The 12,698-nt window shown below is 52.5% G+C and overlaps 1 protein-coding gene across 3 annotated transcripts in view; it reads left to right on the forward strand.

Moving 5' to 3' along the window:
* The first annotated feature begins 4,525 nt into the window (after positions 1-4,525).
* WWC3 (WWC family member 3) overlaps positions 4,526-12,698 on the forward strand; it is a 110,658-nt gene continuing 102,485 nt past the window's right edge. For all 3 annotated transcript variants that reach the window (XM_045089282.1, XM_045089284.1, XM_045089283.1), the window contains exon 1: positions 4,526-4,817. In XM_045089282.1, coding sequence (XP_044945217.1) covers positions 4,534-4,817 — 284 coding nt within the window. In that variant the 5' untranslated portion in view covers positions 4,526-4,533. The remainder of the gene's footprint in view (positions 4,818-12,698) is intronic.

Raw genomic sequence — 12,698 nt, forward strand, 5'->3', positions numbered from 1 at the left:
AGAAAACCCCGAATCTCCAAACTGGCCGCACTTACACTTTTGGGAAAAGCGCTGTCAGGCTCTCAGACCACATTCGAGATCTAAACAACAGCTTTTCTGATCACAGGTCAAGTAAGTGTCTAAAGTTAAAGTCATAAAGCCACAAAGTAAAACATCAGGGAATAGCCCCACCCTGTCCCCATTCCAGTCCCTGAGCCTGCAGAGGGTTCCCAGGTTAAGAGTTCTGGCATTTTGTCCCTTCCTCTGCAGTCCCTAAGCCCGCCAGACAGGAATTAGCAGGAACTCCATCTAATGTCCTCCACAGCCTGTGGATTTGCATTATTTAAATATATGGGAAGTGCCCATAATTGAGTAATTATTCCAGCATTTAAAGAATGCCAAACAATGAGCCGTTTCTTCTTCAGACCCAATCTTTCCCACTTCCGGTTTCCTCTCAGCACAATGTGCCGAATTAGCCAATGTGTCATTTCCTAGAACACTTGATTGTTTACACGAGTAAGCAAGACTCCTTTGGCAGTATTTATTTCTCTCATTTTGGATGCGATGATTGTGGCCTTCATGGTACTCCCTTTTCTAAAAGTTTCTCAAGCATCGAATGTGTCTAGCTGCAATTCCGCAGTTTGTTTTTTAAAATGAAGACTTTCCTTTGGGAAGAGGAGTGGGGACAGAGACAGACTCTAACGGGAAGAGCAGAAATCTTCGAGCTCTGTGTCGGCTCGTCTGGCATGCAAAGAGCGTGCTGCTTTTACTCCTTAGCAAGCATTTTAAGGAAAATCTTCTGCAAGCTATGCTTCGAGTGCATTTTAACCGTTTCAGAAAAGGGATTTCCCAGAAGGTCGGGGCAGCGAACAAGCATCTGCTCCTCACTTACCCAGAGCCTAAGTGGATTTTTCCTGAGCTGTTTTTCCATCAGAAACCTTGGGGAGCGGATAGGTCACGGCAACGTTGGCGCTCGGCGTTGGCGAGGCTGTGGTTTCAATATAGAGGCAACGAAGAACGTGTAATTGTGCCGTCAGCTCAGACCAAAGACTTCTTCCGCTCCAGGCTCCGGCGTGTGCCTCTGGAGAGCCCCCCTTGACCGTAAGGAAGATGGGCCTTCTTCTCCCTAACGATCTGTACGCGCGAACCGTTCTCCCGGACTCCCGGCGGGGCTGGGGAGTCCAGCTTCCCTTCCTCCCCCACCGCCTCTCATCTGTCCCAGCTCCCTGCACGGGTCTTCAGGGACCACCAGAGGCTGCTGAGGGCAAACCTTACAAGTCAAAAAGGGCTAATGGTGCTGTCAACAGGCCTTGGGGGCCCTAGATTCTGGCCTTCTTTAGTTAGCTCAGTTGGGGAAGAGGAAAGCACTAGGCCTGCTGCATGTCTCAAGTCAGAGGGGTCCAGGGACCACGAACGCGTGTGTGGACAAGGCTTTTTCAGTGAAGGTCTCCCATCTGTCTTCACTGGCGCGCTGTGTCCCCCTTTTCCGAACTCTTCTCTGGTGACGTGCACATGGAATGAGGAATATCCGCGGGTGTTGTCATGATGGTCAAATGATTTATATTTGCCAAGTGCTTGGAAGAGAGCAAGCACATCTGACTCTCTTGGGTCAGGCTCCCTAGAAGCAGTGCCTGTGGGGACCATCGTCTTGTGAGTGACAGGACTGGGGGGGTGCGGACTGAAGGGGTTTGGGAGGCCGGTGAGGGTGGGGAATGGCTAGCAAAGCCACAGTAGCCCACAGGGAGCTCTGGAGTGTGGTGGCTTGGACTTTGTCTCACGAAGGCAACAGGCAGGACTGTCCTGCTGCGGAATCAGTCCCTGGGTTGGGGGTGGGGGACATAAACCTCTCAGAAGTCTGTCAGCCAAGGGTGAACCTCCACGAATGGTGTGTGCCCCAGCCAGGGAGATCTGGGTGGGATGTCACCATCTGCTACCAGAATCAAGTATTTGGGGTCAGCAGATCCACATGCCAAGGGGACAGGGCTCAGAACTGGGGAATCTGAAGACACGAGCCTCAGTTTCCACATCCAAGGTGTCTTCCTTTGAGTCTCAGGGGCCTCTCTGCATCCTCAGTTTGGGGTCGGAACCCGGACTTCATCTGTAGACAAATCACAGTTGTACGCGCCTTGTGGCCTGGGGGGCACACAGAATCTATCTTACTCTCTTCAGCATGCCCGTCCCCAGCCCGGGGCTTGTACGCAGAAGGTGTGCAGCGCGGTTCCACCGGTACGCCAGACCTCCCACCCGCAGGGGAAAGCCAGTCCACGCCTGCCTCTCAGCACCTAACTGGATGGAACTCCCCCCCACCCCCCACCCCTGCCCTTACGCTTTACCTGATGCTTTCTCTTCTTGCTGTTCTTTGTATGAGTCCTTTGATGTGTGGGTGTTCTTCCTCTCTCTGGAGAGGCTGGCTTCACTCTCTAACACCCCGCAACCCCATTCAGGGCAGATTTGAGCGACGGTATCCAGATCTGTGAAATTCTGAAAGTACATGATGCCTGGGGAAGGCGGGAAAGCAGCTTCAGCCCCGGCACCCTGGGTGGCAAAGTGACTGCGGGTGGGTGGGAAGAGAGAGAAAAGGCAGCGGCAGCTCCCTTGGCAATAACTCATGCCAGTCAGGAGGGAAGATGTCAGAGCAGGGAGACTTGGCATCTGGGTATCCTCTGGAATGTGCAAGATCGGGAAGTATTTGCTTTTCTGTTCCTCTCCCTGCCTTTCTCTGGAACATCCAACAATCATCCATGTTTCACTAAATGGACTCTAGTGGTGGGATTTCTGGCATGTAAGTTTCGGGTGGGGGCAGATACTTGGAGAGCAAGGAAGTTTCTGTGCAGTGGTGGGAGGAGGGGAGGAAACACCTTCCTTAGGTTAGGGTTGGGGTTAGCATGTCTAACCAGTTAGCAATCTCCATGCCTTCACAGTCTTTAAAAACATTTTCCCCTCATAAAAGTAACATTACCATTTTACAAACACTTTGGAGGGTAAATAGTTTTTTAAAAAACCATCTCACCGAAGGATTGCCAACTACTGTGAGCTGTTTGAAAGGTTTTCCTTTAGTTTCTTCTATGTATCTAGATTTGGATCGCTGTTTGACTTTTTACTAGCTATTTTTATATCATCATAACAGTGTTTTAAAACCTTCCTGATACTTTCCTGCATTTCCTGGCATTAAGTCTTGTGGCCAGGGAACTGGAGTACCAAGTAGCTGGGACACTTGGAGCAAGAGAGAACCCTAAAGTTGGACTTCAGTTTCTGTAGCTTGAGATGCGAGCGGAACGTAATTACCACCGAAGTTTCGAGGTTTCGGAATTGACCTGGCCACCTCCCCAGCAGTGGCCGACTTGGGTCTCTGCTCAAACTATCAGATCCTGCAGTCCGGAAGGTGGAAGAGCTCAAGGCAGGTCAGGTGGCCTGGTCCAGAGCGGGGACTCCGGACGAGCCCTTCTCGGGCTCTCCGGGCAGGGACGCATAAGCGCCCACCTGCCCAGTTCCCCGCTTCCAGGTGTGTCCTCCCAGCTCCACCCCAGATGCCGGGCCACGGGTACTTCTTCCAGCTACCCGAGCTCCGTCGGCCTCACTTACGGGGCTTTACCCCACTTCGCGGGACCATCTTGGGTATTCGGGAGACCCAGGGCACAGTTCCCCGCATCCCAAGTGGGCGGAGGGGGGGGGCTGTCCGCGAACTTCCAAAGCCTGGGAGTGGGTAAAGTGAGGTGACCGCCCTCTCCCCCGGGAATTGTTTGGGTCCCAGGGGTCAGCCCTAGGCCGGCCGCGCCTGCTGCTCGGGTGGGGTGCCGTCCTCCCGGCCCTCCTTCCTCTCCGCGGTGGCCCGGGGGCGGACGGACGCGGCGGCGCCCATCCTGGCCCCCGCGCGGTTTCCCGGCGAGGCCGGAGGAGGGAGGTGATGGAATGGGAAGAGGGAGGAGCGCGCGGGGCGGGAGGGGAAGGAGAAGGAGGGGCAGCGGCTGCGGGGAGAAGGAGCCTCCGGCTGGGGAGCCGGAGGAGCAGCAGCAGGAGGAGGTGGGGGCCCGGGGGTAGAGGAGCGGGGAGCCGAGGAGCCCCGGGGGAGCTTGGAGGCGGAGCGGCGGAGGGAGACTGCAGGACTAGCAGGGAGCGCAGACAGTGCCGCCACGGGCTCCGGGCGGAGGGGGCGGAGCAGCGAGAGGGGGCGGGGCACGCGGGCGCCCCGCCCCCTCCCGCCCCGGCCGCGCGGAGGAGCGAAGATGGCCGGGTGCGCCGCGGGAATCAAGGGGCTGCTGGCAGCAGCGGCAGTGCCGGCGGCGGCGGCGGTGGCTCCGGGGCTGTGACTCCACGCGTGGCGGCGATCCGAGCGACCCGGGCGAGCGGGCGGGAGACGCGGGCGACGACGCGGAGGGCCGGGCGGGCGGCGGGCGGACGCCGGTGCGCGGGCGCCGGGCGGAGGATGCACCGGGTGCGGCGGGCGGCTCCCCGCGACTGCCCCCGCGCCCCGGGCGCCGGGCCTTAGTGCTGGCGGAGGAGGCGGCGCGCGCGGGGCGGCCGGGCGGCGGCGGCGGCGGCGGGGCTCGTGCGGTTATGCCGTGGCTGAGCGGCGGCCGGCGGCGGCGGCGGGGAGAGCCGCGGGAGGCCCCGCGGGAGCCGCCGCCGCCCGCGCAGCCCCCTCGGGAGCCGCCGCCGCCCGCGCCCCCCGTCGCGGCCCCTGCGCCCCCCGCGCCCTCCGCGCCGCCGCCGCCGCGGGCCCGGGAGAGCGCCGAGCTGCCGCTGCCCGCCGGCTGGGAGGAGGCGCGCGACTACGACGGCCGCGTCTTCTACATCGACCACAACACGCGCCAGACGTCGTGGATCGACCCCCGCGACCGGTAAGGGCGGGGGCGCTGGCCGGGGCTGCGATCCGGGCGCTCCATCCCTTGGGCTCTGGGAGGGGATCGAGGACGCCCGGAGGCCTCCGGGTCCGGGCGAAGATCGCGTGTCTTCGGGGCCCCGGCGGGGCTCCGGGCGCCCCTCGCCCCCACCCTGGGGCCTTGGACGAGGATCGAGGCGCCCCCTCTCCGGCCTCGAGGCCCCGAAGTGCGGAGCCCCGGCCGCCTCCCGGCCGGCACAGTGACTTGGTTCCCTCACGTCACCCGCTGACCGGCGCCTGGAAGCTGGGCGCCTGGAATTTCCTCTCCCAGGGCTGACGGATGGCCCTCTTTTCCTTTTTCCGCCGGGGCCTCGCCCATCCCTCCCGGGCCTCGGCGGCCCACCGCCCCCGGCCCCGCGGCGGCCAGATGAGCTGTCATCTTGGAGCAGAAACGTGCGCTCCAGCTTCGTGGTGTGGGTTCCTTGTCTGGCGGGCTCAGCCTAGTTTCCAACCAAAGACTGCTGCCAGATGGGCCACTTGAGGGATTCCTAGTTCTTTCGGAGCTGCGAGAGCCGGCTCCCAGACCGTGCTGGTTGCTCTTTAGCGCCTTTTGAACAACCGACTTGAAATTCTGATTGAAATAGCCTTGCGTACTGCAGCCAGAATGGAATATGATTAGACCCATATGCTTTTGGAGTAATCGCAAAACAAAAGTTGAATTTCAGGTTTCCTTTTTGTGCAAGACGTGAATGGGGCATTAAGTTGTCTTATAATTCATGTGAATCTATCCCGTGGAGTAAAAAATGGATTCTTCTAAAAGCACTACCAGATTCCATTTAATTAAGTTCATGTAATGTGCTTTTCCTTAACTCTCTGTGTGATTGCTGCTTTCAGTGGTTCCGCTTTTTTGGAGAGATGCTTTTGTGCGTGGGGGGGGGGTGGGGGGGATTGGGAATTCTGTTGAAATCGAGTGTTTCTAGTGGTTACCTGATATCTTGTGCTGTTGGGAGCAACTTCTCACTGCGCTGGGCCTGGGTGCTAGAAAGGAAATACTGCAGGCTTCCCAGTGATTTTAAGACTTGAAAAGGCTCAGTGTGATGACATTGCTCCTGCCTTCTCCTTACCTGCACAGGAAAGTGCTGCATGGCACTGGCCTTTGAAAATCAACTCTGGAGGAGGGAAGCTGTGGAATTACCGTTTGAAGAATCTCTCTGGGTTCAGATAGGGAAAAACAAAGCAAAAACGATCCTGTTTCCCCGACATTCTCCCTGAACGCAGCTAGCCTCTGGACTCAGAAACTTAGATAAATCCTAGCCCAGTTTTATGGGTTAAAAAGATGCTTAGTTATTTTGAAAACCAGGTGAGATCATATAATAATTTTAACCAAAGACTAGAGCCACAGCTGTCTGATCAAGCCTTGGATGGTTCTGGAATTGGTAGAACTGCTTGGAACGTAGCACCCTTTTATGCTGTATGTCTGTTAAAAACCGAAACAACTGGAAAATGTACCAATTAAAAATCCTGTTGGGCTCAGAAAAGGCTAAGGCTCATTTTATGAGGGTAATATAAAACAGTTGTGGTTGCCCTGGAGTGGGGATTCAAGATGAAAAATAGAAATGTGCAACTTTCCATTTTAATGGTAGGACCCAGGACATAGTTGAGCAGACCCTACAGGACTCAGCTTGTAGAATCTTCCTTTCTGTGTGTTTCACACACATTTCCTATGTTCTTTTTTTTTTCCAGAAATCTGTTTGTGGTGCTGAATGACATTTTCACCCTTTTCAGACATCACTTACGTTATCGATTTGTTTTAAAGTCCTGTTTCTAATGCTAAAAGTGTCAATTGAGTGAGCAAAAGTGCATATTTTACATTTTTTGTAAAGTAAAAACATGTGTATACTTTTATGAGACATTGTTTTTATAGTGAGTGAAAATTCAGCAGGGGACAGCTTGCACTTCAGCTCCCATAATACCTTGCCCGAAATATGTATGGAATGCTCAGCAAGCCGCAAACATTTAAGTGGGTTCTACCGAGGGGTGTAAATGGCGTCTGGTGTAATAGCCACTCGTCTTCCTCTTTCAAAACAGAACCCTGCCGATTTTTATGGGTGACTGATTATCCTTGAAAGTTGTAATTGATTTTTATTATATGGAAAAACTGTTCGTCGGAGCATATTTTCTCCATGTGCATCTGCCACTTAAAACCCTTTTTGAGTTGTGTCTGATTCACACAACTGGAAGACGGTGTTCAAGGACTTTCTCCAAATAGCTTCCAAATAGAGAACTGACAGGAGAGTGGCAAATAAATAAATAAATAGGTCTTTAAAGAAAATGAAGTTAGGAAGGAAGGAATAAATGAAGGTAGTAGGCGAGGCAAAAATTGTTGTTGACTCAGAACATTATTTCATATACCATTTAGTAAAAACTGTATCGCGTAAGATATGTCCCTCTAAACAAAGCAACTGAGAGCCAAGGGTTGTAACTGATCTCTTGTAGAGTTTTATAGTGATTCCGAAATTGTGTTGTGTTTAACGGCAATCTGTATTGGCAGCTCAGGGTGTGTTGGTGAATTAGTGGAGTTGTAATTTCTTCTTCTTCTTTTTTTTTTTTTTTTAATTTTATTTATTTACTTGATATAGAGAGAGAGACAGTGAGAGGGAGAAGCAGGCTTCCCGCTGAGCAGGGAGCCTGTCGTGGGACTCCATGCCAGGACCCTGGGATCATGACCTGAGCCAAAGCAGGCTTTGAGCAGACGCTTAAACAACTAAGCCACCCAGGCACCCCTGGAGCTGTAATTTCTTTCTCAGGTCACAACCAAAAGGTTGTAAGTATAAGGAAATAATCTTTATAGATGTGGCATCAGATGTATAAAAAAAAATTTCAGTGTTTTCAAAACGGAGTTTTTTTGGTTTGATTTTCAACCCACCTTAGGCTTCAGTTCACTCTCTCTGCAGATCAGTACCGTCTGTATAATTTTCATAGTTTCCTGTGAATTTTACCTAAAGACCTTGTTAAAAAATACAGAGTTGATTGTTTCTGTGGGTCAGTCTTGCATGTTTTCTATTAGTTGCATGTATGTATTCTGTGTATATTAACTTGGAGTTCAATGACCACTGTACACAAAGATATTTGCTATTTAGGCAGAAAACATGGGAAAAACATTTTTGTCTCCTGTGGAAAAATTTAGTACCTTTGACAGTTGTGTATATGTGTGCTTCCTGCGTGATTGTGTTGATGTTATCCTACAGATGGACTGAGTGATTGAAACTTCATGTTCTGTTTCTTGGAGCTTAGTCGAGATTACAATACTGGAATGCCAACCTCGAGCAGCTTAGAGATGGTGGACCATATCCCATTTGAGATCAAAGCAGAATGTAAATAATCCTGACGATGGTAGAAGACCCAGATTATATCATGACATAAACTTTTAGGGATACTTGTTCTTGAGATGGGATTTCACGTGCTCCAACTGGAGAAATTCTGTGGTATATTAACATTCCTTTGAACAGGCCATTGTTTTTTGGGGAAAACAATCCATGGTTTGGGAATTTGCCAGGCCAGAGCCCCATATAACAGAGCCGGATGACATCATGCCACCTTCTTGCGACCTTTATCTAGCATTAATTAATAGGAGGTTTACTATATTTACTCCACAGAGTCTATTTCTGGATTATACAAACTTTTTGATAAACAGTGATTTCTCCATTTTTCATATTTTAAGATTATTGGTACTGTCTGCATGAACATGGACACTTAAAAGTGTCTTAAAAGACACTTAAAAGTGTCTTGCTTTTAAGGCCATAAGGGGTGGGCTCCTGGAAGAATCTTTGTTTAGATTATCAACAGTCATTTCTTGGTCTATTCTTGGCCTAATATCTTTCTTTTTCTTTCCTTCTTTCCTTCCTTCCTTCCTTTTTTTTTTTTTTTTAAATGAATAGAAAAGTCATTTCTGAAAATAGAGCCCAGATGTTTAGAAATCTCAAAGTTGCCTTTCCTTCCTTTTCACTACACTGATTTCGGAAGTGGAAATAACATGTTCTACCTTCTCTGGTAGGTTTTGCTTCAGGAACGCACAGGTCAACTGTTGAGTGTCAGAAGGCACCTGGCGATCCTGGTGAGCTTCTGCTAGCCCAGGTCTTTTTGCTAATGTTGGTTGCCTTTCTGATACATTCAATAAAATTACTCTGATAGAATAAGGCACCGTTGAATTCTCCTGAATTCAGTTATTCCCATTTAAATCCACTAAAATGAAGAAATATTTACAGAGATTCTTGGCCTCCTGCGTCCTGGGAAGGTGGATGGAGGCCCAGGTTTTCTGGGAGTTGGGAGACAGACATATAAAATGAATACAGTGGTCACAAGGTGGTCATGGTTTCTGAGAAAAGGAGGGAGGGCTCATTTGAGCCTGGTGCTGGGGGGGGGGTGTCTTTATCTTCTTTCATTGATTTCCTCCGTTGAGGGTTTCTCCTTGGCTTTCTGGGAGCTGAGGAGGAAGGGGAGGAATGTGAAGAAAGTGCTGGAGGCAGGAAGTGCCTGTGGGCTATGGCTCCTCGCAATCAGAGAGGTCAATTTCACTGAGCCAGCCTCGTCTTTCTGTGTGAGGTGAGACTTGGACAGGACCGTGAGGGGCTTGGAACCCTCAGCTTGGGAGTTGGAAGTACTTGGACTGTCTCGTGCAGGCTCCTCATTTCGCACTGCAGGCCACAGCTATGGGGACGTCCTGCCGGCAGTTGGAAGGACAGGGACTCCAGCGGAGCCTTCTGGCGGGGAACCAGTGCTCCTTCTGGAATGTCACTCAGCTGCCCAAAGTCCACCTGCTTTTAAGCGTCCTACCTCTGTGTGTTCGTTCGTTCATGCCTTCCTTCCTTCCTTCCACAACTGTTGCACAGCCTCTCGGTCTCAGGTGCTCTTTCAGGGTTTGGGACCCCAGCGGTGAGCACCAGGAGTCTAGTCCCTGCCCCACGGGGCTGACACATCCCACCATGGTGAGGGTATCTCAAAAGGGTGCCTGCAGAGCTGTGGAATCTCCAGTGTTTTCGAAATGGCGGGTCCTCTTTTTATTTCTTTAAAGCTCAGGGGGCTGAGGAAGTGAGAGGGAAGGAGAAAGGGAGCAGGCTGGGGCAGCCCCCAGACAGCAAGCCCGGCACTGGGGTGGGTGGGCGGGCCGGCCATCACGCCCGGCTGGAGAGCCTCTGGGCGGCCGTCCCGTGAGAGCCAGCACTGCCGAGGCGGGAGCAGCCTTTCCGGGCGCTGTGGAGCTCGGTCAGGGCACCAGAGAGCCACCGTGCCCGGTGAGCTGTCGCTGCCGCTTGGAGCCCTGTCCCACAGGAACATGCCCGTGTCCACTGTGCGGGGAGGACTCGGAGCGTAGGGATCAGCTGGATTCGCCCTGAAAAGTGTCCTCACTTAAGAGAAAACAAATTTCCGTAGGATTTCCATATCACGAGGTGCTCCATTTGAAAGTGCACAGTGCAGTGGCGTTTAGTATATTCCCAGGGTTGTGCCAGCACCACCGCTATCTAATTCCAGAACTTTCCCGTCACCCCAGAAAGAAATCCTAGAGCTGCTAGCAGTCATTCCCCACTTCCCTGAGGTCCTGGCCACAGCTCTTGTGCTTTCTGTCTGTAGATTTGCCTCTTCTGGCCGTTTCCTCTCCGCGCAGTCGCGCAGTCGTACACTCTATGGCCCCCTGTGGCTGGCTTATCTTGCTCAGCGCAGCGCGTGGCGGTTCCTCCGTGTCACGTGTAGATCGGTGCTTCGTGCCTTTTCATTGCCAAGTGCTGCTTGGCTGTGTGGCTTGGGCGCAGTTTGGAAGCCGCCCCGAAGGGCCCCCTCATCCAGGTGTTCCCTGCCCAGCAGAGGAAGTAGGCGTGGCTTGAATTGCGTTGTGTCAACTCCAGCTGTTCTACTCACAGAGAAGTGGCCATTCCCATGTTCACAGTGACAGAATGTAAATGCGACCTCGTGTAGTCCTTGAGCAATGCGAGCTCTTGGACGAGCTTGGATCTGCTGTTGTCTGTTCCCATTGCTTTGCTGCTTGGTTTGGCTCCCCGATAGCTGGAGCCAACCTCTCTGGGGCGCTGGGGGTCCCCCGGGTCCTGGGGGCCTTTGCACACGGTGCCCAGGAAGCCCCGTGTTTTAGGCTTCAGATTCCATTCCCTAGCACGAGCCTCAAGTAGATTCCCGTTTCTGAAGATGGTGTCACAACTCAGTGCAGGTTCCTATGCTGACCCGAGGTGGACATTGGTGGTTCTGTCCCTGCGCTTGGCGTTTCAGAATTGAAACAGAAGCTCTTGGTGGCGGACTGTTTGGGAACTGCTCATCCTGCCTCTCGTGAGAATGTTTTCTTGCCTTTTTTCCCCAGCTGCCTGTTTACGTGGGGCAGTGGCCGCTATCCCGCGGATAGACGGGCGAGCTAGGTGAACCTGTGAGGGCTTGGAATGGGGGAGTTCGGGGCTTCGTGGTCTCGGGCCGGCTGGTGGACCTTGGCTAGCGGGCCAGGGCCCCCCGAAGTACCGTGGTGGGGCCGGGCCCTCGGAGACCAGGGCAGAGCTGGTCTGGCTGTAGCTGCACGCGTTTGCTCCCTGCCTCCGTTCTCTCTTGGCCAGACAGGCCCCTCGAGGACACACACTGGCCCGCTTCTTAGAGAAGACGGACATTTTTAAGGCTGGGGCGATGCTGTCCTGACAGTAGGCCCTTCTGCAGCCCCTGAGACTTGTTTGTGAAGGGATGTACTGCTTATGCCTGTCCACTGATGGGTGCAGCCAAAGCAGCGGGAAACGCCGTGCAAATTCATGGTTTGTCTTCGTCTCAACTCTCCGTCCTCGCTGGGCGCTCTGCTCCCCTGCGCAGCTGCCCTTTGAGATATTCAGGTCCGTGGGGACCTGGTGTTTTTTCTATGACATGGGGAGCCCACTGAAACATTCTTGCCATATGAGAATGAAACAGCGCACAAATATGCAGAACACATGGAAATCCCCATCGGCCTCTTCCCAGACGGAACCTCCTGTAGCAGCTTGCTGTGAGTCCTTCTAGTCCCTTCTCTAAACCAACTAAATACATGTGCAAAAAGCTGGACCTTTGTCTTGGAGTGGGATTGTGCTATCCACTTTTTTCCCCCGTGACTTGACACTCTTCATTTAACAGTATGTCTGGGTCCTCTTTCCACTACTGGAGTCTACAGATCTACCACCATTCTTTAAAAATTTCTTTCCTGAGATAAATTTCACATAACAGAATTACTCATTTTAAAGTCAGCGGCTCTGTTCCATTTACTGCAGTCATAGCAATATGCACCCGCCCCCTCTGTCCAGTTCCAGAACATTTCCTTCAATCCAGAAGGCAGCCCTGTCCCCAGGAAGCAGCCCCTCCCCGTTTCCCCTGCCCACAGCCCCAGGCTGCTTTCCCTTCTCTGGCTTCGCCGGTCCTGGACATTCCATCTAAATGGAATCGTGTGATATGTGGCCTTTTGTGTGGGGCTTCTTTCCTCTAGCCTGATGTTTTTGAGGTTCATTTTAGGGGTCTGGTTTTATGCTTCTGCTTTTACTTTAATACAGGGACGTGCCCTCACGTGATCCTAACCGGGGCAGCTGGGCGAACTGAGCCCATGGGAGCAGCCAGCACGCTCTAAGAAAACTCAGTTGACCATTAAACAAAAAGAGTTTAGCTTTTCGTTTGTTCCTTAACTTAGTCTTTGATTTGTTACTTTGAGAAAGAAGTACAGACTCATCCGCATTTCTTTTTATCATTAGGGATGGGGAGCCAAAGCACTAATGTATGGTAAGACTTTTTAATAGTCTAGATGCTATGTCTGTGCTGGGTGCCACGGAGAATAACAAATGAACATCACCAGCCCTTCTTCTCAGGGAGCTGAGATGCCACCAGGGAAGCAGAGGGAACA

The sequence above is a fragment of the Mustela putorius genome, unplaced genomic scaffold (genome assembly GCF_011764305.1).
Source record: "Mustela putorius furo isolate JIRA1106 unplaced genomic scaffold, ASM1176430v1.1 tig00003836_pilon_pilon_pilon, whole genome shotgun sequence".
NCBI classification, from domain to species: Eukaryota; Metazoa; Chordata; class Mammalia; order Carnivora; family Mustelidae; genus Mustela; species Mustela putorius.